General features: G+C 45.7%; 1 protein-coding gene across 1 annotated transcript in view; it reads right to left on the bottom strand.

The window, feature by feature from the left end:
* The window catches only part of GALNT16 (polypeptide N-acetylgalactosaminyltransferase 16), a 114,416-nt gene that overhangs the window by 10,238 nt on the left and 76,990 nt on the right, over positions 1-27,188 (bottom strand). Inside the window, exons 4-13 of the mRNA XM_003408523.4 lie at positions 27,107-27,174; positions 26,479-26,544; positions 23,739-23,860; positions 19,226-19,313; positions 14,474-14,558; positions 14,045-14,148; positions 8,149-8,275; positions 6,612-6,704; positions 4,499-4,582; positions 89-230 (exon numbers count right to left, since the gene is read on the bottom strand). Of these exons, the coding sequence (XP_003408571.2) occupies positions 89-230; positions 4,499-4,582; positions 6,612-6,704; positions 8,149-8,275; positions 14,045-14,148; positions 14,474-14,558; positions 19,226-19,313; positions 23,739-23,860; positions 26,479-26,544; positions 27,107-27,174 (979 nt within the window). The remainder of the gene's footprint in view (positions 1-88; positions 231-4,498; positions 4,583-6,611; positions 6,705-8,148; positions 8,276-14,044; positions 14,149-14,473; positions 14,559-19,225; positions 19,314-23,738; positions 23,861-26,478; positions 26,545-27,106; positions 27,175-27,188) is intronic.

The raw sequence follows: 27,188 nt of genomic DNA, 5'->3' as shown, positions 1-27,188 counted from the left end.
AGCAGAGGGAAGCCCCTCACCCCACTCCTGGACAACGCCACCGGCTCCTCCCACTCCCAGTCCCAACCAGAGGTCCACAGCTGCTTACCTGGGCCGCAACGGGGTTCTTGGCAGACCCTCTGCAAATCCCCATTCCAAGCAGGGTGTCACCAGCTGTGTCCTGGCCCTGGGATTCTAAGCAATTAACACCCTGCTTTATGGTGCCAGGGAGCACTTCCTTCTCCGGGACACTGAGAGAAAAGGCAGCAGTCAGGGTGGTCCTCTGCCCACCCCTCTGGGCCTACCCACACACTCTGCTAAAGGGCAACATCCGCCAGCTCCCAGGGCACCGAGGGCTCGGTGGAAAGGGGCCCTGTGGGGCCGAAGAGGAGGTGAGCAGAGGACAGTAAGGGAACAGGAAGACTGGGCCTCCTTCCTCAATGGGACCTTCTAAGCAGCTCCTCCAGGCCAGGTCCAGAGACACAGAGGCCCCTGGGGTAGAGAGCTCCAGCCAGAACACCAGGCTCCTCAGTCCAGAAAGAGGAGAGCCTAGGGAGAGGCTGGGGCCTAAATGTGGGCTCAACAACCAGTGTCAAAATGACAGGGAAGGGGTTGCTTTGAAGAGGCAATTTAAAACACATAAATACGGCGGCATGTCCAATCTCACCAATGATCGAATGCAAATTAGTTACCACTGCTTACCATATATGTGTTCATATACACATATATACGCACTTTTTTTCCTTTTCTTTTTTATGACAATGCCCAGTGTTGGCAATTGCTGTGGGAATGGATCTACTTATGCCCTGTTGTTGAGGGCATAAATTGGCCCAAGCTTAATGGAGAGCAATGTGGTATTATGTATTGAGGGCCTTAAAAATGTGCACACTTTTGACCTAATAATCTCACTTCTGAGAATGTATTATCCTAGGGAAATAGTTTCAGATGTATGCAGGGATTTCAGTTAAAAAATATTTCCCTCAGTGTGGCTGATTACACTGAAAACTAGAAATTCTTAGATATCCAACAATAGGGGACAGGCTAAAGCGAATTCTAATTCATATATAGGATGGAAAACTCCACAGCCATTAGGAATGACTGTGGTCAACGATTCCACAGAAGAATCCTGATCAAAAGGGGAAAATGCAGAACAGAATTTCAAATTCTCTTGGACTCTAGACTTTCTGGAGCCATGGAGGCTGGATAAACCCTCGAAACTATTGCCCTGCGATAATCTTTAAACCTTAAACCAAAAATATACCCTGAAGTCTTCTTAAAACCAAACAATAGTTTAGCTTAACCAGTAAAAGAAATCTGCTTGAGCATTGTGTTCTTTCAAGATCTATCTATACGGGATCGAATTGACAACAACAACTCAAAAGATTAGATAGGACTCTTAGGAAGCAGTGAGTTCATGTTAGTGCGGGAGGAACAACTCAGAAAAGGAGGGTGAGAATGGTTGCACAACTCAAAGAATGTAATCAATGTCACTGAACTGTACATGTACAAACTGCTGAATTGGTGTATGGCCTGCTGTGTATATTCTCAACAGCAACAAAATAAATAAACAAAATTTAGAAAAAAAAAAGACTGTGGAAGGATATCTAGTAATGTGAGAAAATGTTCACAACATACCGAGAAGCACAACAGTCATGTTTCAAAATAGTATATATTATTAAAACACTTTATATGCACAGGAAAATATGCTTAGATGCGTACACACGATGACATAAGAAACATTGTCTTGTTGTTGTTAGCTGCCATGGAGTTGGCCCTCAGCTCATGGTGACCTCATACACAACAAAGCAAATCCCTGCCCAGTCCTGCACCATTCCCATGATTGGTTGTGGATCAGACCATTGTGATCCATAGGGTTTTCATTGGCTGATTTTTGGAAGTAGATTGCCAGGCCTTTCTTCCTAGTCTGCCTTAGTCTACAAGTTCTGCTAAAACTTGTTCAAGATCAGAGCAACAGGCAAGATCTATGGATTTCCTCCAGGCAGGGCTGCCATTAGCCCTTACGATGCCTTTGTAGAAATAGCAATAGGTGCCCCTTCCTCAAGACACTCTACTTCCATCTGTTAGAATACACTGGTTTTGTTAGAAGGAGTATACTGCCATCTTCCAGGAATTGTTGTAATAAACATACAACATCTGCTGTGTGACCAGCACCCTCGAAGACAGTAGTGTGGTTGTGCAATGCACAGCCTGCACAACTGTTCCTGGCAGTCCTAACAAAAAGGAACAAATTAACAGTTGTGGAGGCCAGCTGCAGAACTCTGACCTTGATAAGAAGCAGAGCTCTGCAGGGTCGCAGGCTGGCCTAGGAAAACGAAGGCCTCTTCCTTCAGCCTCCTCAAAGAGTTTCCCCACTGACCATCTGCAAGTGTGGACAACTATTAGGATTCCCTGTTTGGAAGAAAGTTGATATCATTTGCATCCAGAGATCTCCTTTCTAATCAACAAGCTGATCCACTCCTGGCACCCCGCCTGAGAATCGAGGCAGAACATGACTGAGTTGGCTGAGTGTGAGCCATCTAATAAAATCTGGTTGTGGGGTTTCTATCTCAAAAAAAAAAAACATTTTGTTAACTTTTACACAGTGACAGGACGGACTTCTATTCCCCAGTTAACATAGCTGGTTTCCTCCATTCTCCTGTTTTGTGATTAATCTGTGTCTCTGGTAGCTATAAAATACTTCCTCCTCTTGGTCCTCAGGTGATGCAGTGGGACACTGTGTATGTGGAACTGGGGTGTGGTGAGCAAGACATATCCCCAGGCCTCCGTGACGCTTCCCACAGGCTCCCCACTCCCCCAGTTACCATCCCCTAGGCCTAGAGTCTATGGACTCCATTCAAATGTTGTTAAAACTCTGTCAGAATGTAAAGAAATGACTCTTCTTTTTGCCCCAGTGTCTCAAAAAAATAACACATCTGAATGAGTACTGTTCCCTTAAAAGTAGTCATTTCAGGAAATTCTTATTCATTTATTACATTTTTTATAAAAATTAATCTTTCTCTCTTTACAGCTATTGCCTAGGGAGCTGGGGTTATCCAGGTTGCCAACTTTCTTTAAGGATGCTGCCATTACTCAAACCGTTTTGGAGTTCTTTGGAAATTGCTCCCAGAGTCAGTTTAGTCTTGTTACTTTAGTGCCACGTATCATTAAGGCCCTAGAATTATATTATTTTGTCTGACCTGCACAGCATGGTTGTTGTTTTAGCTTATTCACTGGGCTCGGCTACACTTAACTATGGCTGCTTTTCAAAAATCAAGTCTGTCCTCAAAGGACAAAGATGTGCCTTCTTTGAGGCTTTGTGAGCTGTGAGGGCAACTCTGAAAGAGAAGGAATGTTCTGGAAAGCCACGGCAGCATCCTTGAGAGAAAGCTGGCTGAGGTGGAATGCCCTCAGTTTCCCAAGGTGACTGCTGTAGAAGGGAGAACACTAATATCAAAGACAGGATTTCGGCATATTGATTATGCAATTTGTTCGTTCAGTAACATTTGAGTGCCTACTTTGTGACAGGCACAGTCTAGATGCTAGAAATAAAGCAGTGAACTAAACAGATAAAAGCCTCCACCCTTATGGAGTTTATGGTCAAGTAGGGAGAGACAGACAACAAAAGTAACCAGTAACCGGCCAAATATAGAGTAAGCCAGATGGTGATAAGGACTACAGAGAAAAATAAAGCAGGGAGTGCTGGGGAGGGTGACGGTGCTGCAGATTTGCAGTGGTCAGGGCAAGTCTCCCTGAGAAGGGAACATCTGAGTCAAGACCTGAAGGAGGTGAGGTAATGAGCCATGTGGAAGAAACCAAGACACTGGAAAGGATTTTAAAATAAGACAAAAACAATCTCCCCTACCCCGCCCCCAGCCATTACTGCTTCTTAAGCACGGTCCTGTTTAGAATGTACAGGCATCTACACGTAACTACAACCCTCGTGTACACACCACTTGCATTTTCCTTCCTCATCTGCTACAGCAAACATTTGCCCATGTTTTTTCACAGTTTTTATGATTATAATATTAATGGCTGCATAATATTTGTTTAAGTTGATGCATGGAGATTCACTAAACCCAGCCTTATTGTTACTTGTTTCTCTTTTTTTTTTCCACAGCAGCAGAAAAGGCTGCAATAAATATCTACTTGCCAACAGCTTTTTGCTCTGGTTGCTTTATTTTCTTGGGATAAATTCCCAAAAGGGAAAGAACAGGGTCAAAGGGGATGACTGTTTCTGCGCCCTTTGCTACAGAACGCAGTGTTGGTTTCCTCAGGGGACAATGTCTGCTTCTACCTTTAAGACCCAGTCTGTTAAAAATTCAGCACCTACCATTCCTAATTTATAACTCTTGGTAATACCCTCTCGGATCCCCCGGAGCCTTCACGTGAAGATAAACACCAGCAGCCAGAAAGTGCCGGACGGTCTGGGATGGGAGGTCTAAGGTTGGTGGTGGTCCCCCAAGACGCCGCTGCCATAACCCCCCAGCCCACCAGGTCAGACGCACAAGGCTGCACTCACGTGAGTTCTGGGTAGACGTTCTCCAGGTACCAGCGGAACGACTTGCAGTTCATCTTCTTCCGCTGCTCAATCCGCGTAGCCACACTGAAGGAGAAGGCAAGCCTCAGGTTTTGGCCCCCTAGCAGGGGCTTCGGGGAGGAAGCCGCAGAGAGGACAGCAGAGGCCCCTCCTCGGGCCTGTGGCCGGGAACAGCCCTGAGGGCCCTGCAGGTCGGCTTCCTCTTCCCGCCTGCTTCCGCAGACAAGGACCAGGGGCCTGTCCTGTCTGGCCTTGGCCACTTGCCTTATGTCAGTATCTGATCTACAAGCTCACCCCCGGTCTCATGGCCATTTCTCGTTTTTTTCTCCTCAGAGTCCTGTTCAGAGTTAACCTTTCATGATGAACCCAGCTCACCGGGACCATGTTTTACTCCTGGCATCGTACTCCTTGAGACCTCAGTTGTTAGCAGCCATGAAGTTGGCCCGGCTCAGGGCAACCTCCTGCACAACGATCCTAACACTGCCTGGTCCTGTGCCAGCCTCATGATGGATTGCTGACGGGATGGTTGTGATCTATAGGGTTTCCATTGGCTGATCTTTGGAAGTAGATTGCCAAGTCTTTCTCCTAGTCTGTCTTGGTCTGGAAGCTCCACTGAAACCTGTTCAGCGTCATAGCAACACACAAGCCTGCACTGAAAGGCAGGTGGTGGCTGCACTTGAGGTGCCCTGGCCTGGAATCAACCGTGGTCGCCTGCATGGAAGGTGAGCATTGTACCACTGAGCCGCCACTGCCCCCTGAGATCTCAGCTAGCATACCATAAATTGGCTCTTATATATATAGAGGGAGCAGAGCCTTAATTAACCAGAAGTATTCTTTTCCTGCATCCACTTTAGAAGAAAGGGTTCTAACAATAAGAAAAGGAAGATTTAAACATCTTTCAGGAATTTCACAAGAACAAGCTGATGTGTCCTTGGGACCAGCACAGATGCAGTTCCATCCCCTCACCTTGCTCACCTACACTGACCGTAATGACCCCCATCACCACTTCTCTGAGCCTTGGTTTCTCCACAGGAAACTGGGGACATGATCACCTACCTCCTAAGGCTTTTGTAAGAATCAGATGAATTAAGGAATACGAAGAGCCTGGCATAGGAGCTGGCATGGGTAGGGCCTCAATAATTGCTAATTCCTCACTAAAAGAAATATCTGGTGATCTAACTCTTTTTATTAAAAGGGATAGATATAAATAAACAGAGGATTCATTTATAATCATTAATAATGTTTTTCAAACTTTTTAGACCACAATCTTAAGAAAAAATAAATACATCTTCATTGTGATCTAGTATACACCACGTACATATATCGGTACACACACACACACCTGAAATAGGATTTTCACAAAACAATACTTACCCTTAACTGCAATCAACTCTGCTATTTTCTATCCTGTTCTGTACTACTCTAATCTATAGTGTACAATTTCTCTCTCTCTCTCTTTAATATTGGTCATGGCCCACTAAATTGATTTCACAACCCATCTGCAGCTTGGGAATGCTTAACTAGACTGTAGTCCATGGCAGGAAAACAAGCTAACAGATCACAGTCAGACTTTGAACAATAGGGTAGTGGCAAAACCTCCAGTGCTTTCCTCAGACAGCCCTTCCCTAAGCACTCCCACTGAAATCAAACCCCTTGCCATCAAGTCAATTCCAACTCATAGTGACCCTATCAGGCAGAGTAGAACTGCCCCATAGAATTTCCAAGGAGCGCCTGGTGGATTGGAACTGCCGACCTTTTGGTTTGCAGCCGTAGCTCTTAACCACTACGCCACCAGGTTTTCCAGTACTCCTACTCCCACAGATGCCCCTTTTTCTGTAGAAAGCTTGGACTGGGGAAGTCTTTCATCAGCGAGGTTCCCTCTTCATTTTCCCCATGAGGTCACATACCCCTTAAGGACCAGGGTCTTGTCTCTGTGTTTTATACCCTACCGGGGCCCAGAGGAGCCCACCAGGGTGGGAGCTCAGTCACAAAGAGATTGTGAGTGGTTCCCTGATGGAGACACCATTTTGTATTGCGCTAAGATTGTGCCAACATGGGTGAGAGGAGGCCAACAAAGGAGCAGGAGGGGAACTACCTGCCAAAGGCCTTCCCTATGGCCGAGGGCCTGGCCTCATAATAGTACTGCTTGTATTCATCCATCCACACCTCTGCAGTGCGCTTGGTATTCCTAAAAGCAGAGGAAAGAGCAAAACAAAGTCACCAGGGAGTAGTCAACAGAGTCAAGATGAAGATTAGCTTTGTACAGTACAAGGCAAGGAGAATCTCATGAGCATATGCAAAACAATACTGGTTTGGAGTCGCATAAATTAGCACGGTCTCTTTGGAGGACAGCCTGTCTATACCTATTATCTTTGTAGGTATGTATATTCTTTGACTCTCTACTCCTAGAAATCTAGTCGAAGAAAATACCCACATCTAAGTGCAAAGGACATGTACAAGAATTCTTGTTTAACAAAACATTGGAGACAACGTAAATGCCTGTCAGTAGGAGAGTGATTAACTACTTCTACATTTTGGAGTACTAGGCAGCCTTGAAAAAGGATGCTATGGTTAGTATGCACTGACATGGAAGGATACATAGTGTTGAATGTAAAAGCAGCATGCTGCAGAAAAAACATATAGCATGACTCCATTTATATAAAATTTGTGTGTCTCTCTATAAAATATATATGAAAATGAATTGAAAGGCTTGGCATGATTAGCGGCAATCTATTTGCAGTAGTTATTTCTGGAGAGACAAGTGGGATACATAAGGATAAGGCTGGGTAACATAAGGCTGGGTAACGGAGACTTTTCCTTTTTTCTTTATACATAGTATAAGGAGTAAAAACATAATATGTAATATATATATACTGATATGTGGGTGTCTATATATGTAATGGAAACCCTGGTGGTGCAGTGGTTAAGTGCTACAGCTGCTCACCAAAGGGTCAGCAGTTCAAATCCGCCAGGCACTCCCTGGAAGCTCTATGGGGCAGTTCTGCTCTGTCCTGTAGGGTCGCTATGAGTCGGGATCAGCTCAGCAGCATAAAAATGGGGTGCAATGGGAAGCCAAACAAAACAGTAGGTCACTTAGTTAGCTAGACGTGGGTAGCTGCTGCTCCTCACTCTACACACATAAGCACAGACCTCACCAGGATCAGAATCATCCTGATGAGGAGGGGATGCTCATTACAACTCCTCCCATCCACCTCTCGCCACCTCCATCAGGAGAGTATGTCTTGGGGTGGTCTGCCAAGACCCCCTCACTTCTTCTTAAGACAGTGGGACATGGGTAGGCAGATGCAAGTATTTTCTTAAGTCAGGGTTGGGACACTGGCACCCATGACCAGTACTTGGGTATCAACAAGTGGAGGCCAGTAATCAGTCAGTCATTTGGCCAGTTTCCCAAGGCTCTCATGGACAAAGTCAAGACAGACCTAGTGGCAGTATTCCCACCTTCATCCTTCTACCCCTAAAAGTACCTGAAATTCCAGACCTGGGAGGGGGAAACTGAGGCCCAGAGACGGGGAGTCGCTGCCCAAAGTCACATAGTGAGTAACTGGCAGAGCTAGGCTCTAAAACATAGGAGGCTTGGCTCCTAATCCCATGCTCGTTCCACTAGGACCTACCTGATGTAGGTGAGGGCATTGCCCTCAGGGAAGTTGTAGGGGTGCCGTTTCCTGAAGACGTGGCCCACCCGGCTACAGGGGACAATCTCCAAGCTCCCACCGCACATCCAAACCCTGAAAGAGAGTTCTGCAGGAGATGGCAGCTGTCAGGACTAGAAGATGCCCCTTGGCAAGTCCCCACAGAATGAAAGTGGGAAGGAGTGGACTTCTCTTTTTGGCATTTCATTGGAGACACGATGGGGTTGGAGCTTCTGGGCCTGTTTAAATGGTGAACACTCACTCCTTGCACATGTTCCTGACTGCTCACCCCGCGCATGTGTGTGTGCATGAGCCCCCCACTCCCACCCCACATACACTCCCCACATTTGAGCCCTGGGAGAGCAGTGAGAAAAGCTCTGAGCGAACATCAGGACCATGAGTTAAAGGAAAACTGAACCAAACAGCAGCATCATTTCCAGTCTCTGCCCGGAAAGCCCCACCAGACATGAGCTAAGGAAGACACATCTACTTGCCAGCCAACTCTGGGTGCCTACGAGGTTGGAAAACTACCAATCAAGCCACAGACTGCTCCAGCTGGCCTCTTTCCGGCTGGCCCCAGGCCTCCCTCTTGGCCCAGGTGCTCTCCATTTACAGGCTACCTGCTTGTTCTCTTCAGATACACTTCCTTTGGACGGTGGTAGTCGAGCTGAAAGAGCTTTTGCAGATTCCTGGGGCCCCTGGTAGTATCAGGAGATGCAAGAAGTGGCCATTCTGCTTCCCAGAAGGGGCCATCGCAAATTACTCACTCCGTTCTCCACCCACCGGCCACCATTTCTGGCAAGGGCCCACCTTGACAGCTGGCTGAACCTCACATAATCTCTTTTCATTTCCAATTTTCTTTCATTTTAACCCTATAGTTGGGCACTCTGTGACTTTAAAACACCTCCTTCCTGTCCCAGAAACTCCATAACCCACCCTCGCTCTTTTTTTTTTTTTTTTTTTTAATTAAAAAAAAAAAAATTCTTTTATGAGTTTCAGCCTTGGTCCCTCTGCCCACCCCCCAGTTGGCTTCTTCTAGCCCCAGGTACACTCATGATCCGGACCAGGTCTGGGGCCTCTTGCCTGGCATTGCTGGTCAGTGCTCTCCCACTGACATGCAAAGCGGGGAGGGAAGGAGGCAAGATAAGGCCCACCTCTGGCGAGCCTTGTGCACCAGGTGGATGTGGTTCAGGAGCCAGGGCTGAACATTCAGCATATCAAATCCACAAACAGACTATATTAGTGGGTTTCCCTAGTTTGCCCACCACCTGCCAGGGCTCTGTCCCTTCTCCAGGCCAGAGGTCTGCAGCTGGCCTTAGAAGTGGGTACAGACCTAGGGGACAGAAGATCTTCATTCTGGTCCCATTTCTACCAGACTAACTTTGTAATGCTAATTAAATCACTTCATCCCACTTGGCTCATATTTTCCATGCTGTTATTAACTATTATCATTGTTATCATTGTCAACAATGGCAACAACAATAGCTGTAACTATTACCTGCACCCATTTACTGAGCACTTACTATGTACCAGAATTCCTAGGTGGTGTAAACCGTTAATGCCCTTGGCAGCCAACTGAAAATTTAGAGAAATGAGTCCACCCAGAGGCACCTTGATCTACTTCAGAAAAACCAGCCATCAAAAACCTTACAGAGCACAGTTCTACTCTGATACACTTGGGGTCACCATGAGTCATAGTTGTCTGAACGGCAACGGGTACTGACACTACACGCCATCCCTTTACATACGACATCTAATTTAATTCTCACAGGAACCATGTAAAGTCAGTATTATGGACTGTGAAGCTCAAAGGTGTTAAATAATCTCTTCAAGATCACCCAAATACTCAATTGCAGAATTGCCATGTAAAGTTCAGATTTTGTCCAGCAAGCCACACCGTTTGAATCAGATTCTTTAGCTCCTTCAGCAGATTTTCACTGAGCGCCTATTAGATGTCACACACTGTTCTAGAAACCCTTATACTCTAGTGGGAGGAGGCAGGAACTCAATACAATAAGAAACAAGAAAATGAGTAAGATACATAGTAAATCAGATGGTGATGAGTGCAGTAGAGAAAAGTTAAGCACAACAACGGGCTGAAGAGGGCCAGTGGGGTGGGGGAGACTGCAATGTTAATTAGGCTGACTAGGGCAATTCTCACTGAAAAGGGGGCACTTAAGCTAAGACCTGAAGGTGAGGGAACTAGCCCTGTGGCTATCAGGGAAAGAGCTTTCCAGAAACAGGTATCTGCAAGGGCAAAGACTCGGAGGTGACAGCATGGCTGGCAAGTTTAAGGAGCAGCAAGGAGGCCAGTGTGGCTGGAGTGGGGTGAGGTGGGTGGGAGAAATAGGAGAGGAGGGCAGAGTTAATGGGGTCTGTCTTTTGAAGGGTGGAGGGTGTGGGCAGAAGGTATAGGGCCTAGTGGCCAGTGGTAGGACTTTGGCTTTTGCTCTGAGTGACAGCGGAGCCCTTGCAATTTTGAGCTGTGATCAAGTGATGTGATCCATGTTTTTAAAAGGATCCCTAAAGACCAACGACTCAATTAAGAATGGGCTAACGATTTGAACATGTCTCCAAGGAAGATATACAAATGGCCAGCAAACACATGAAAAGATGCTCAACATCATTAGTCATTTATTTGCATTAAAAAAAAAAAATAGGGAAATGCAAATCAAAACCACAATAAGATAACACTTCACACCTACCAAGATGGCTACAATTAAAAAAAAAAAAAAGGAAAATAACAAGTATTGGAGAGGATGTGGAGAAACGGGAACCCTCATACACTGCTGGTGAGAATGTAACATGGTGTAGCCGCTGTGGAAAGCAGTTTGATGGTTCCTTCAAAAAGTTAAACAGAATTATCACATGACCCAGCAACTCCATTCCTAGGTATATTTCCCAGAGAATTGAAAACAAGTGTGCAGACAAATACGTGTACATGGATATTCATGGCAGCACTATTCACATTAATCAAAAGATGGAAATAACCCAAACGTCTGCCAACTGATGAATGCATAAATAAAATGTGGTATATACATACAACGGAAAATCATTCAGCCGTAAGAGGGAATGAAGCACTGATGCCTCTATAATGTGGGTGCACCTTGAAAGCCTTATGCTAAGTGAAAGACGCCAGACACAAAAGATCACAGAATGTGATTCCATTTATATGAAATAACAGGATAGGTAAATCCATGGAGACAGAAAACAGATCGACAGTTGCCAGGGGCTGTGGGGAAGAGGAACGGGGAGTAACTGCTTATTGGCTGTAGAGTTTTCTTCTGGGGGCGATGAAAACGCGTTGGAAGTACATAGAGGTGGTGGTTGCACAACAATATGAATGTACTAAATGCCACTGAATTGTACCCTTTAAAATGACTGATTTTATGTTATGTGAATTTCACCTCAATTAAAAAAATAAATGGGTCCTTAATGTGAAACCCAAGGTTTTCACACTTGCCACCCCGCTCAAGCTGGCTTTTGGGCTCCTGGGTTTGGATCTCCTGGGGGACACAGGAGTGAATTTCCGTTTGGGCATCTCTTTTCTTCAACAAAGGAATAAAATGAAAGGCTCAAACCCACCAGCGGCGGAAGCCTCACAGCTCAAAACTGGTCCCAGCAGCTGAATGTCTGAACACCACGGCTAGCCTAGAAAGTACTTAGAATTCCTTATAAGAAACAAAACCTTCCCCAGAACCACTCCATAGTTTACCTTTCAAGTAACCCAACCACGGCACCCTTGCCTCAGGCGGGGTTTGAAGTTGGCTATTTGATCATTCACTGTTTCTCAGTCCGGCCCGGCCTCTGAGAAAAGGCCTCAGGATGCAGTGAAGGAGAGACCGTTAGTTTCCCAGCCCTGCAAGTCTTTACAGGAAACTGGTTTCACCAAAGCTCCTTTCAGGCTGAGACTAGGACACAAAGGAGGTCACGGAGGCCCAAAACACATGAAAGGCAGTTGGAATGGAAGGGTCATTGCATCCCAGTTCCCAGAATTTATGCCTTTAAATGCCTGCCTGGAAACGGTTTCCAAGAGTAAGTTGCAAAGGGGGGGGAACCCAACGCCTATTTCCACTATGGCAGGTTGTATGTCAGGATCAGGCCTGGCTTAAGTCCCACTGCTTATCTGTTTCCTGATCAGAGAGAGGAAAAAGTGTCCTGCTCCCAACATCTTCTCAGAAACACAGACTTTGATAACATCCCACAACACTTAAGCTGTTCTGGTAAAGGAGTTACAGACACCTGTAAAACACGGAGGCTCCCGACTGAAACTCGGTTTTCTCATCTGTCAAATGGGCGAGATACTACCAATCCTACTTCTTTCACAAGAACCTGGGCAGGATGAAAAAGGCAACAGTGGGAAAGCACTGAGTCCACTGTGACAGCAAGAACAGGCTTTGGCATTTTACAGGCCACAAAGAACCTTCTGGGCTCTCCCTCCCGCCTTCTCCACCTTGCTCTGTACCTGGGAGGCTGCTGTGGGGGCTGCATCACTGAGCTTCCTTTTCTTGGGCTGACAGGTTCAGCCAGTAGGAGGTACCAGCAGGAGATCAGAGGGGGAAGAGAGCAAGGGTGAGTATTTATCCCCCTGGCACCCTGTACCTGGGTGTCACAGGCTGGCTGTATGTGCCCTCTCCTGTGAGGGCTCCTGTCAGGGCCCTCTCCACACAGCTTATTCAGACCTAGGGGTGGCTACACTTTCCAGCGGTCCCCAGCCCCATCCAGTAGTACACTATCTCTTGTGGTTCCCTATACCCGCCACCACCATGTAAATAGGCCCTCTAGTAAACCCTCCTCAAAGTGCACATGTTGGGTGCAGTCTGTCTCCTGCCAGGGCACTGGCTGACACACACACCTATGGAACCGGACCCTCACCAGCCACTCTGGGAGATGAATACTCTTCACTTCCCAGTTTGCAAATGAAACAGATTCAACAAGGTTGACTGACTTACCCAAAGATATCACACACTGGAGTCCAGGCTCCAACCCATCCTGCGACCTTTCCATAGTGCCATGTGGACCTTGAGTGACACGCTGAGAAGGGTGTGTGTGTGTGTGTTTGTGTGTGGCTGCCTTCCCTCTCTTGGGTCTTTGGGGGTTCCTTATGGAATCATGAGTAATGGTAATGGCCGCCAGCACAGGCTATGTGTTTTCGCTCATTATCTCATTTAGTACTTTTAACAACCTCTTAAGGAAACTGAGGCTTACAGAGGCTTTCACTTGCCCAGGACCAAAGAACTTGTAGGTGGTAGGATCCAGATGTGCACTCAGGCCATCTGACCCCATTGCTTACATTAACCACCATCCTCTACTGCCCACCTCCCAGCCTTTCTGCAAACAAGTGGAAGTAGGGTAGGGAAGCAGCTACATGTTTAAGCTGCAATCCATGTTGCGGTCTGTGTGTTCTTCCACACACACGTGGCCACATGCTCCCCCTGAGCAACTAAATCCCTTTGCTTACTAGCTGTGTGGCTCTGGACAAATCACTTAACCTCTCTGTGCCTCAGTTTCTTTATCTGTAAAGTGGAGATAATAATAGTACTTAATTATAATAACAATACTTACATTCTTATTAGGGTCCTTGTGAGGATTAGGGTTTTGGGAGGATTAAATGAGTTAATATGTGTAAATTCCTTAGAACAGGGTCTCATGCATAGAAAGTATTCAATCAGGGTTACCTATTATCACTGCAGTGAAGCCTGTGAGAGCTGAACCTTGATGGGAAAAACTTGTTTTTCCATGTCTGACAGGGTGCAGTCTTACCACTTTTCTATTGTTTATTTTAGTAGAAAATATTTGAGTTTTCCTTCTCTGACAGGTTTCTGCATTACAAAGGTTCTGGCTTTTCCGGGTTTCACTGTATTATTTCCCAACTTACCAAAATTCTCTCCTCCCCAGATGTCCATCTGGGCGTCGTACTTTCCCAAGTGGTTAAACCAGGACTTGTCGATCACGAAGATTCCTCCAGCTATGACAGGCGTCCTGAGAGCAGGAGAGGAATGAGGCAATGCATGGGCTCCAGACACAGAAAGAGCCCCTTTAGAGGGCCCCAAGACCCAGGGCCATTTGCTCCAGAATCCCCTTGCTTGCAGTGTCCTTGGGGCAGGCTATCTGGCCAGCTCCCTGGCCCCTCATAACTGTTCCTGTGGCCCCTGTTCTCTCTGTCCCTGGTGACAGGGCTCGAGGGCCCAGAACAGAGTCAGCACTTAGACTGTGCACTCTCAGGAGCCCCAGGTGTCTGATACGGCCTCCTAGGGACCACCCAGGCCTCTGAACCAAGGAAGGAAGTGCCCGTAGCAGCCCTGACCTTATAGGCTTGGTCGGGTCTGTCCGGCTTATCTTCTGCTCAAGAGGGATCTGCTCCCACTTGAAATGTAGGCTCCAGTCGAATCCTAAGGGACAGAGTAGGTTGAGGATGGGGCTCAGGGCAGAGCCCATGGGGCTGTTGACTCCCCTCACTCCACCACCCCTCAGTCTCTCTTGATCAGAGTCCTGGGTTGCAGAGGATCCTGAACTCTCCCTGTAGCCACTCGTTTTGTCAGAATGAGACAAGTCCTTGCCCTCATGGAGTTTACAATCCAATGGGCAAGGCTGAAATAACAGGGATACATAACTAAGTGAATAATATGTCAGTCAGGAGTAATAAGTGCTAAAAGAAATAATAAAGGAGAAGTGCTCATGCTATTTGAGAAAGGGTAGTCAGGAAAGGCTCTCTGATGAGGTGAAGTTAGAGACCTGAATGAAGGACGGATCCGTGCATAGACCTGGGGAAATGAAATGCTGGCAGAGAGATCAGCAAGGTGCAAAGCCCTTGAGGTGATTTCCCAACGGGGAAATGCCTGGCTCCTTTAGAATCCCACCCAGGGATCTAACTAATGTCTGTGTCTATTTATTAGGAGTCCAAGCCCCAAATGGGAAACCCGCTATGCCCACTAGTTCCCAGCCCCAAATTCTCTAGAGCAGCAAGCACTTTCCAATAGAGCTTTATGCAGTGATGAAAATGTTCTACATCTGTGCCTTTCAACATGGTAACCACTCACCTTATTTAATAAGGAGCCCTGGCGGCACGATGGTTAAATTCTCAACTGCTAACGAAAAGGTTGGCAGTTCGAACTCACCCAGCAGCTCTGTGGGACGACGGACCTGGCAATCTGCTCCCATAAAGTTTACAGAAAACCCTATGGAGCAGCCTACTCTGTCACATGGGGTCACTCTGAGTTGAACAAAAACCTTATTTAGCTACTGGGCACTTGAAATGTGCCTAGGATGACTAAGGGATTGTACTTTTTAATTTAGTTTTAATTAATTTAAATTTAAATAACCTAATGTGGCTATTGTCCACTCTATGGGACACTGCAGCTCTTGTGTTTATACCAGAGCTTTCCAAAAGAAATATGATGCTCAATGCCATTTACAGTAGCCCCCAAGAAGATAAAATACTTAGGAATAAATCTTACCAGAGATGTAAAAGACTTATACAAAGAAAACTACGGTACACTTCTGCAAGAAACCAAGAGACTTACACAAGTGGAAGAACACACCTTGCTCATGGAAAGGAAGACTTAACATTATAAAAATGTCTATTCTACCAAAAGCGATCTATACATTTAATGCAATTCCGATCCAAGTCCCAAGGACATTCTTTAATGAGACAGAGAAACAAATCGCCCGTTTCATATGGAAGGGAAAGAGGCCCCAGGTAAATAAGGCATTACTGAAAAAGCAGAACAAAGTAGGAGGCCTTACTTTACCTGATTTTAGGACCTATTATACCGCCACAGTAGTCAAAACAGCCTGGTACTGGTACAACAACGGATACATGGACCAATGGAACGGAATTGAGAATCCAGACATAAATCCATCCACATATGAGCAGTTGATATTTGACAAAGGCCCCAAAACAGTTAAATGAGGAAAAGACAGTCTTTTTAACACATAGTGCTAGCATAACTCGATATCCATCTGCAAAAAAATGAAACAAGACCCATACCTCACTCCATGCACAAAAACTAACAAAATGGATCAAAGACCTAAATATAAAATCTAAAACGACAAAGATCATAGAAGAAAAAATAGGGACAACGTTAGAAGCCCTAATACATGGCATAAACAGTATAGAAAACATTATAAAGAATGTAGAAGAAAAACTAGATAACTGGGAAAAAAAAAAAAATCAAACACCTATGTTCATCCAAAGACTTCACCAAAAGAGTAAAAAGACTACCTACAGACTGGGAAAAAGTTCTTAGCCATGACATTTCCGATCAGCATCTGATCTCTAAAATCTAGATGATACTGCAAAAACTCAACTACAAAAAGACAAATAACCCAATTAAAAAATGGGCAAAAGATATGAATAGACACTTCACTAAAGAAAACATTCAGGTAGCTAACAGATATACGAGGAAATGTTCATGATCATTAGCCATTAGAGACATGCAGATCAAAACTACAATGAGATTTCATCTCACTCCAACAAGGCTGGCATTAATCCAAAAAACACAAAATAATAAATGTTGGAGAGGCTGTGGAGAGATTGGAACACTTACACACTGCTGGTGGGAATGTAAAATGGTACGACCACTTTGGAAATTGATTTGGCGCTTCCTTAAAAAGCTAGAAATAGACCTGCCACACGATCCAGCAATCCCACTCCTTGGAATATATCCTAGAGAAATAAGAGCCTTTACACAAACAGATATATGCACACCCATGTTTTTCTTTTTTTTATGTTTATTGCAGCACTGTTCACAATAGCAAAAAGATGGAAGCAACCAAGATGCCCATCAACGGATGAATGGATAAATAAATTATGGTATATTCACACAATGGGATACTACGCATTGATAAAGAACAGTAAGGAATCTGTGAAATATTTCATAACATGGAGGAATCTGGAAGGCATTATGCTGAGTGAAATTAGTCAGCTGCAAAAGGACAAATATTGTATAAGACCACTATTATAAGAACTTGAGAAACAGTTTAAACTGAGAAGAAAACATTCTTTCGTGGTGACGAGGCGAGGAAGGAGGGAGGGTGGGAGAGGGGCATTCACTTACTAGATAGTAGGTAAGAAGTACTTTAGGAGAAGGGAAAGACAGCACACAATACAGGGGATGTCAGCACAATTGGACTAAACCAAAAGCAAAGAAGTTTCCTGAATAATCTGAATGCTTTGAAGGCCAGCGTAGCAGGGGCACGGGTCTGGGGACCATGGTTTCAGGGGACATCTAAGTCAATTGGCATAATAAAATCTATTAACAAAACATTCTGCATCCCACTTTGAAGGGTGGCGTCTGGGGTCTTAAACGCTAGCAAGTAGCCATCTAAGATGCATCAATTGGTTTCAACCCACCTGGATCAAAAGAGAATGAAGAACACCCAGAACACAAGGCAATTACAAGCCCAAGAGACAGAAAGGGCCACATGAACCAGCGACTACATCATCCTGAGACCAGAAGAACTAGATGGTGTCCGGCTACAACCGATGACTGCCCTGACAGGGAACACAACAGAGAACCCCTGAGGGAGCTGGAGAGCAGTGGGATGCAGATCCCAAATTCTCATAAGACCAGACTTAATGGTCTGACTGAGACTAGAAGGACCCCAGTGGTCATGGCCCCCAGACCTTCTGTTTCCCCAGGACAGGAACCACTCCTGAAGCCAACTCTTCAGACAGGGATTGGACTGGACAATGGGTTGGAGAGGGATGCTGGTGAGGAGTGAGCTTCTTGGATCAGGTGGACACTTGAGACTATGTTGGCATTTCCTGCCTGGAAGGGAGATGAGAGGGTGGAGGGGGTTAGAAGCTGGCAAAATGGACACGAAAAGAAAGAGTGGAGGGAGAAAGCGGGCTGTCTCATTAGGGGGAGAGTAATTGGGAGTGTGTAGCAAGGTGTATATGGGTTTTTGTGTGAGAGACTGACTTGATTTGTAAACTTTCACTTAAAGGAGAATAAAAATTATTAAAAAAAAAGAAATATGATGCAAGCAACAAGTATGAGCCCCATATATAATTTTAAATTTTCTAGTAGCCACATCAAAAAAGTAAAAAGAACAGATGGAAGCAATTTTAATACTATATTTAAACCCAGTATATCCAAAATATTATCATTTGAACATGTAATCGATATAAAAATTCCTAATGAGGCATTTTACACTCTTTCATACTAAGCCTTTGAGACCTGGTGTGTATTTTATATTTACAGCATATCTCGATTCAGATTGGCCACATTTCTAGAGCTCAATAGCTAAACGTGGCTTGTTGTTGTTAGCTGCCATCGAGTCAGCCCTCAACTTGACCCCATGCACAACAGAATGAAAGGCAACCTTGTCCTGCGTCATCCCTATGATTGGTTAAGGATCAGACTGTTGTGATCCATAGGGTTTTCACTGACTAGTTTTTGAAAGTCGATCACCAGCCTTTTCTTCCTAGTCTGTCTTAGTCTAGAAGTTCTACTAAAACCTGTTAAGCATCATAGCAACACACAAGCCTCCACTGACAGGTGGTGGTTGTATATAAGGTGCATTGGCTGGGAATCAACCCTGGGTCTTCTGTGTGGAAGGTGAGAATTCTACCACTGAACCATCACCGCCTCTTCAAATGTGGCTAATAGCTACCATATTAGACAGCCCAATTCTAGACCTTTCCCAGGGTGTATATGCTAGGAATTCATGACAGGTGATGAACTACAAGGCTTAGGGCTTCCCCTCTCCCACACCCCTAAGACAACTGTGACATCACGCCCTTCTGTAGGGATTTGTGGTCATGGTCCCTGAGCTGGCAGCATTTGGGAAGGATGTGTCAACACTGGGGATGAGGATTGGAGACTAGCCCTGTCTCTGTTATTGATAGCATCAGGAGCTTGCAACTGCCAGCTCTAGCCCTTTGTCTCCATTACAGGGGCTCCACTCAATCCTTCTTCATTTTCTCTTTGGAGGTAAAGGGTGTGTGGGGCTCACAGTCACAGTTGGGACAAAGAGCAGCAAACCAGGCCTTTGTCTGCCCTCACCTGCCTCTCTTCAGGTCTAGAGACCCTCCCCAAGGAGCAGGACCCACCTCCTCGAAGGTCAGCAGATGCTGCAAGGTAGGCAAAATTATCCAGACTGATGACGTCTATGATGGGGCTCACCACGCGAGTATGGTCCTAGGAGAAGAGACACAAGATGGGTGAGGTCAGAGGCTCCTCTGTGAAGAAAGGCCCAGCCACCTGCCCTGGGAAGAAGCTCTTGTCACTTCCTGCAGGATGTTCCTAAGGCCACCCCAAGAAACCTGGCAGGTTTCCAGGAGCTGTCCAGCACCACCACACACAGGCTCCTTGGAGGTCCCACCTGGATCCCATGAGCACACGTGTTCTCTCAGCCTCTTCCTCTCACAACATGTTGAGTCCTGGTGGGGTCTCACCTCCTCAATGATGCTCTCTTTGACTGCTGCAGGCTGAAGGGATTTCTCCTTCCTTTAAGCTGCTCTCATAATTATAGTCTAGGCAATTCCTGGGACATGTGTTGCCTGAGGTGGCTCTTCTGTTGCCGCTTTGAACTGTTTTATGGATTATCATTTATCTTTGTACGTGTTTGGGTTGAGTCTTCCCAACCGGACCACACCAGCCACTTGAGTGCTGGGAAACTGTGGTCCTAGTGTTACCTGGGAGCCATTACTCTCATACCACATCCACCTCAAGGTCAGACTTGTCGCTCCCTTCATCACCTCCTGAGACACAAATCCAGCTCCAAAACATTGGTGAGTAATGTTGATTTTACTAAAGGGTTTTTTTTTTTTGGCAGGGGAGGTGTATGTGTGTGTGTGTGTTTATGTCATATACCACACAGCAAAACTTAATCCCCCTTTCCTTAGCCCTCTCTTCTCTCTCCCTCCATGGAGGAACACAGAATACAGCCTCTTCTTTGTCTCTTCTGTTTCTCACTCGGATGCCCAAATCTTCTTGTCTGAAACTTGGAATCCAGCTCTTTTGCTCAGCTTGCACACCCTCTAAGGACAAAGAAAGCCTTCAGGGTGAGGGTGGCTGATCGTCAGAGGCCATCTGTGTTCCCCACAGTGCTCCAAGGGGCCTCACCTCATCCTTTTCACAGACACTTTTTTAATTGAGATATAATTCACGTACCATAAAATTCACGGTTTTACAGTTTAGTGTATTCACAAGGTTGTGTAAACATCACCACTATTTAATTCCACTACATCTGTCGAATTCCCCCCTGCCCTCTCTGCTTTCCACCACCCCAAAAAGAAACCTCATACCCATTAGCAGCCATTCCTCATTCTCTCCTTTTCCCTGGAAAACACTCATCTACTTTTTTGAATTTGAGCCTACAAATCTCTATGAATTTGCCTATTCTGGACATGTCATTTTTTTTTTGTTTTTTTTTTGGACATGTCATATAAGTGGAATCATATGACCCTTGTGTGCTCTATATATGTGGCCTTTCATGTCTGTTTTTTTTTTTTTTCACTTATGCTTTCAAGGTTCATCCATGTTGTAGCAGGTATCAATAACTTCATTCTTCTTTTGAGACTGAATAATATTCCATTATTTGGATATACCAATTTTGTTTATCTATACATTAGCTGAAGGACATTCTGGTTGTTTCCACTCTTTGGCCATTATGAAAAATGCAGCTCTGAATACCTGTTTATGGCTTTTTATGTGAATATACATTTTCAATTCTCTTGGATATATATCTACGAGGAGAATTCCTGGGTCATACTGTAATTCCACGTTTACTTTTTTTGTGTGTGCATTAAGTAAAAGTTTACAGAGCAAATTAATTTCCCATTCAATAGTTTACACATAAAGTATTTCATGACCTTGGTTTCATTCCTCACAATGTGTCAGGACTCTCCCCATTTCCACCCTGGGTTCCCCATTTTCTTTCGTCCTGATTTTCTAGCACTTCCTGCCTTCTCATCTTTGCTTTTTGGGCAGGTATTGATTGCCCTTTTGATCTAGTATAATTGATTGTTCTAAGGAGTACATTCCTCTCTGGTGTTATTGTTTGTCTTATGTGCTTGTCTGTTGTTTGGCTGGGAGGTAGTCTTCGGGAATGGCTTCAGTTCCAGGTCAGAAGGGTGTCTTCAGGCCATAGTCTTGGGGGTTCCTCCAGTGTCCATCAGACCATCAAGCCTGGTCCTTTTTGTGAACTTGATTTTTTGTTCTACAATTTTCTCTCACTCTGCCCAGGATGTTCTGTTGTTATCCTAGTCAGAGCAGTTGGTAGTGGTAGCTGGGCACCATCTAGTTCTTCTGGTCTTAGGGTGGTGTAGGCTGTGGTTCATGTTGCCCATTAGTCCTTTGGACTAATTTCTCCCTTGAGTCCTTGGTTTTCCTCACTTTCCTTTGCTCTGGACTGGAAGAGACCAATAGTTGTATTTTAGATGGCTGCTTGCAAGCTTTTAAAACCCAGATGGTACTCACCAAGTAGGATGCAGAACATTGTCTTTATGAACTATGTTGTGCCAATTAACGTAGATGTCCCTCGAGTCTATGGTCCTTTGTCTTCTAGCCTAAGAACTTCAACCTGCAAGGTGTTTGGTTATGTCTATGAGGTTTCCCTGCCACTTGTATGCGCTATATGAGCTGCACTTACAGTCGTGTATGTAGAAATACCCACCACCAAACCTATACATGCCGATGTGTTCCCTTACATCTTCCCACACCTCTTGGCGTATCTACCTACCTGTTTATCCATTCATAAATTATTATTTGTTAATACTATTTTTGCAGGATTATCTATGCTATGGTAGTTACCGCAGTTGCCCTTCATTCTTGTGTTCCTCTCGGTGTCCTCTCTTGCCTTTGTCATGTTGTGCTGACTTCCCCCATACTATGTATTGCTTTTCCTTCACCAGTATTAACTCCTGTCTTCTAACCAATCGGTAATTTTTCCTCCCTCCTTGTCCTGTTCTTGGTAACCATCAAGGAATTTTTTTCTTTTTTTTTTTCCTGTGTATAAACCTTTACTTGTTACTTAATAATAGTAGTCTTAAACAATATTTGTCCTTTTGTGATTGCCGTATTTCACTCAGCATAATGTCCTCCAAATTCATCCATGTTGTGAGATGTTTCACAGATTCATCATTATTCTTTATCCATGCGTAGTATTCCATTGTGTGTATGTACCACAGTCTGTTAATCCACTCATCTGTTGATGGGCACTTTCCATCTTTTTGCTATTTTGAATGATGCTGCAGTGAACATGGGTGTGCATATGTCTATTTGCATTCGGCTTTTATTTATTTAGGGTATCTACCTAGGAGTGGGCTATGTTTACTTTTTTTGAGAAACTGTTTTTCAAAGTGGTTGCATCGTTTTATATTTCTACCAGCAGTGTATGAAGGTTCCAATTTCTCTACATCCTTGTCAATATTTGTTATTGCCCATCTTTTTTTCTTTTTATTGTGGTCAAATAAATGTCACAAAGATGTTGCTGTTTCCATCAGTCTTGAGTATATTTTTCACCTTTTGATTATAGGCATCCTAGAGGGTAGAGGGTGTGAAGTGATATCTCACTGTAGTTTTGATTTGCATTTCCCTATTGAGTAATGATGTTGAGCATCTTTTCTTGTGCTTATTGGCCATTTGTATATCTTCTTTGGAGAAATGTCTATTCAAATCCTTTGTCCATTTTTAAATTGAGTTATTTGTCTTTTTATTGTTGAGTTGTAATTGCCTCAGCCTTTCCTGTCATCTGTCCAAATCCTCCCTATTCCAGAGAATGCAGGCACATGTAGGGGCCCCCCTGCCCTCTCTGCCCTTTGAGAGCACCATCCTCTCCTCCCTCTTTCTCAGGTTTTCCAGCCTGACCAAAAGCTCCCCCAGCACAGGACTCCCCCTTCTCCCAGGAGAAAACCATCATCCATGCATTGTAGGAGCTTTATAGCTCACCCAGGCTTTCATCCGTTTAATTCTCACAACAACCAGTGAGGCAAATACAGTCAGCCCTCCGTATCCGCAGGTTCCGTATCCGGGGATTCGAAAATGTTAGGGGGAAAAAAAGTGTTGTGTAGGCATCCCCTGCTGTAGCCTACCGCCATTTCACAGATCCTTAGTCTCTCTCCAGCACTCCTTGTTTGAGCACCGTTCACCTTGCGTCTGACGTGCACTATGTAGTTAGGCCTACAATGGTTGCGTCTGTACTGAACATGTACAGAGTTTTTTTTCTTGTCATAATTCCCCCAAGAATACAGTATAACAACTATTTACATAGCCTTTACATTGTAATAGGTATTATAAGTAATCTAGAGATGATTTAAAGCGATCAGGAGGGTGTGCATAGGTTATATGCAAATAATGTGCCACTTTATATAAGGGACGTGAGCATCCTCGGATTTTGATACCTGCAAGGGTCCTGGATACCAAGGTACCAAGGGACAACTGTATTACAATTAATCCCATTTCATATAGAAAAAGCTCAATGATGGGAAGTCACTCAGGTGAAGCAAACAAGTTAAGCTTCAAACACTGCCCACCTGACTGCAAAGTCCCTTCTGATTGCCAGAAGCATGGCAGGGGGCATCCCAAAGGGCACCTGTCTCCCCCAGGGAGAGATGGACTCACCTCCTTCACTCGCTGCAGCATGGGCTGCAGCCACTCAGTGTTCACTTCACAGTGGCTGTCCAGAAAGGTGAGGATGGCTGCCACGGCCACGTCTGCCCCGCGAACTCGGGAGCGGATCAGCCCTGTAGTGGAAGTAGACAGGGGTTGGTACTGGGACTGAGGGGAGAGCTGGTGCCAACTTGCTTCCCAGATGTCCCCCAAAGCCCCAGGGCCTCCCTTCCACCCCTCCAGAGACTGAGGCTTCCTCTGAGTTATTGTGATTGAACTTTACTTTGCCCTTCTGTTCGTTTCCTTCCTCCCTCCCTCCTTCTCCCCGCTTTATTCCTCTGGTCTATCCATCAACCACTAATTATTCCAGGGTCATTCCCTGAATGCCCACCACATGCCAGACACTGTTCTAGGCTCTAGGGACATACTGATGAACAGCCACAATTTAGCACATGGAAATTGCAATAAAGCCTGGTTTAGTATTGAAGGAGAACCAGAAACCAAAAGTTTCTCTCCCTACCACCACCCACCAAGAACCTCAGGGTGATTCTATTCAGCTGCACCATCATGTATGACACAAAGAGAATCAACTGGAATAAGACAGGCTTGAGTTTACATGCCAGCCCCTTCACTCACCTTAAGCATGTGATTCAGCCTCTCTGGAAACCCTGGTGGCGTGGTAGTTATGAGCTACGGCTGCTAACCAAGCTTGGCAGTTTGAATCCACCAGGCGCTCCTTGGAAACCCTGTGGGGCAGTCCTACTCTATGCTTTAGGGTCGCTATGAGTTGGAATAGACTCGACGGCAACAGGTTTGGTGTTTTTTTGAGCCTCAGTTTTCTTATTTATAAGATGCAGATAGCTAGTAATCCCTACTTCCCAGGGCACTGTGAGGAACAAACAAGACACATGGAGAGTGCCTGGTGCCCAAGAGGCATTTTGCTCTTGGATTCTGCTCCTCCGCCACCTCCATGTCCCTGAAAGCCTCACTAACAGCTCACCGACCTTCAAGGAATGGTCTTGCTTTTGGCAGCAATCTGATCAGGCCTGGGGCCCTGCCTGGTCGGAAGATAGAAGGCCCAGGTGGTCCTGCTGCTGCCAGGGCCCTATGAGCTGTGGGGTAGTCCCTGACCCAGAGAAGGAGAGAAGGGCCTCACTCTAAGAGTTCCAAATACAAGTTGCTTCTGGGAGGAATTTCCCTGGCCACACCTCTGCCCAGTTCTCCCTCTATCCATCTGACTACCATCCATCTGTCTATACAAAAATCTATCTATCCATCCAAAAGTCCACCTGTCCATCCATTCTTTCAGTCCATAAGTATGTATAAAGCACCTAATCGTAAATTGACATCCACTGTTAGGCAAAAGCTTAACCAAAAAAAAAAAAACCCACTGCCATCCAGTCGATTCCGACTCATAGCCACCCTATAGGACAGAGTAGAACTGCCCCATAGAGTTTCCAAGGAGCGCCTGGTGGATTTGAACTGCCGACCTCTTGGTTAGCAGCTGTAGCACTTAACCACTACACCACCAGGGTTTCAGGCAAAAACTTAGGAAGCAGCATATTCCCAGGCCTGATGGCCCCTGTAACCCACAAGCTACTCTCCTAGTGTCTGGGAGGGATTTATCTTTGGCCACTTCCATTTCAGCTTGAAGGTCTCCCTTACCAATGTTGTCATGGCCTCTCAGCCCAACTGGTCTTTCTTAAATACACCTATCACACCTTCCTCTCATGCATGCACTCTCCCTCTCAAACCTTCAGTGGCTCCCTGCTGTGTGCCTTATCAAATCCAAATGCTTCCTCTGGCTTCCAAGGTCCTCTGTCATCTAACTTCACTCCACCCATTCCCCCAGCTGACCAGGCCTGGCTTCTCACTGGAAGAATACGTAAGTAGAGCGAGGGTAAAAGGCTGGGCTTTGGGGTGGGCAGAGTTAGAATCCCTCTTTAAACCTGAGTTCCCTTATATGTAAGATGGGGACAATAGGCTGTTGTGAGTACTGGAGGTGGGAATGCAGGCAAAGTAAATGCCTGGTGCATGCTGAGCATGCAAGAAGGGCTGTTAGTATTACATGTCAACTCCTTCCTGACCTATGTCTTGGCTGGCAGTCCCCAAGCCTAAGACTCCCTCCCTTGCTCCCCTTCACCTGTCCCACAGCCCCCTACCTCAGTAAGACCTACATCTCCCCCAGAAGCCCATCATGGTCATCTCAGCTCTCCTTCAACTCCTCTCTTCCAATCTCCGTGTTACTCACACATAACTATAACCAGCCTGTTGCTGAGATGGATTCTGACTCCTCAACTGTGTAAGTTCCCCAAGGGCAGATACCATATTTTATACTTCTTTTGTGTCCCCTAGTGTGCCATGAACAGGGCTATGCCATAGGGCATGCTCCAAAGCACGTCTTGTTTGGAACTGAGGTTACATCTGCATTGTCCTGCCCTTTGAATTTCTCAAAGCATCTCCACGGAGCCTATCTCATCCAATCCTCACAATAACCTTAAAAGGCAGAAAGGGCACTAGTATTATCTCCATTTCTCGGAAGAGACAACAAGGCACCCAGAAGTAGAGCAACTTGCCTACGTTCTGCCGTAATAGTGGCTGGGATACAAGGAGGGTCTTTCTGTAGACCTTGTTCTCAGCCCATCAGGGATGCAGCAGGGTTGTGCTGGCTTGGCGTGATGAAAGGGAGTGGGAGGTGCAGAGAACTGGACCAAGATGGGTTCATGGTGTGGCCCAGGACCCAGGGACTCACCTTCCCGCTGGTCATTGCGCAGGCACTTGACCTTGGGGATCCTGGTCAGGAGCAAACAATCTTCAGCTGGGGGTGGAGTTAGGGAGAAAGAAGGTAAGCTCCTTTAGATATGGGTCACTGGAACTGCCCAGGAGCTGTCCCATATCAGGGCCAGGGAAAGGGCCAGGAATGGGGGAGGCATGGAGGGCATGATCATGTCTACTGGTCCCCACTCCCAGCCCAGACCATCTGAGGAAAGTCTGTGCCTAGAGAATTACCCTGCAGGGGGCGCCAGACAGCACCACCAACTCTGTTGCCAGCCCAGCTCTTGGAGAACTAGACTGAAGAGACAATCTTCAGTGTATGGCAGTTGTGATAATGAAGGATGTTATCAACAGTTTTTTTTTTTTTTTTAATTGTCATCTCACTGATGCCCCATCCAAAGCAACACCACCCTTTCTCCTCTTTGGGCACCAAGGAAGAAGGCTAGGGAGGGGACCTAGAAAAGACTGAGGATCTGGGCTGGGGTGCAGAGAGAGTGAGCACTCATGGTCAGTCTTGTGGTCAGTACAACCTCAAGAGTCTTGCCCTAGGGTTCTGGGGAGATGGAGGGTAAAAAGGGGGTACAAAAAGAAAGGTGAATACTTACGATCTGAACTGAAGTCATCCACTAAAATGATCTCCTGGATCAAGTTCGCAGGAGTTCGATTCAGGACACTGGAGCAGTGGCG

Source organism: Loxodonta africana, chromosome 10 (genome assembly GCF_030014295.1).
Source record: "Loxodonta africana isolate mLoxAfr1 chromosome 10, mLoxAfr1.hap2, whole genome shotgun sequence".
Classification (NCBI taxonomy): domain Eukaryota; kingdom Metazoa; phylum Chordata; class Mammalia; order Proboscidea; family Elephantidae; genus Loxodonta; species Loxodonta africana.
The sequence above is the reverse complement of the archived record's forward strand: the minus strand, read 5'-3'. Positions and strand labels throughout refer to the sequence as shown.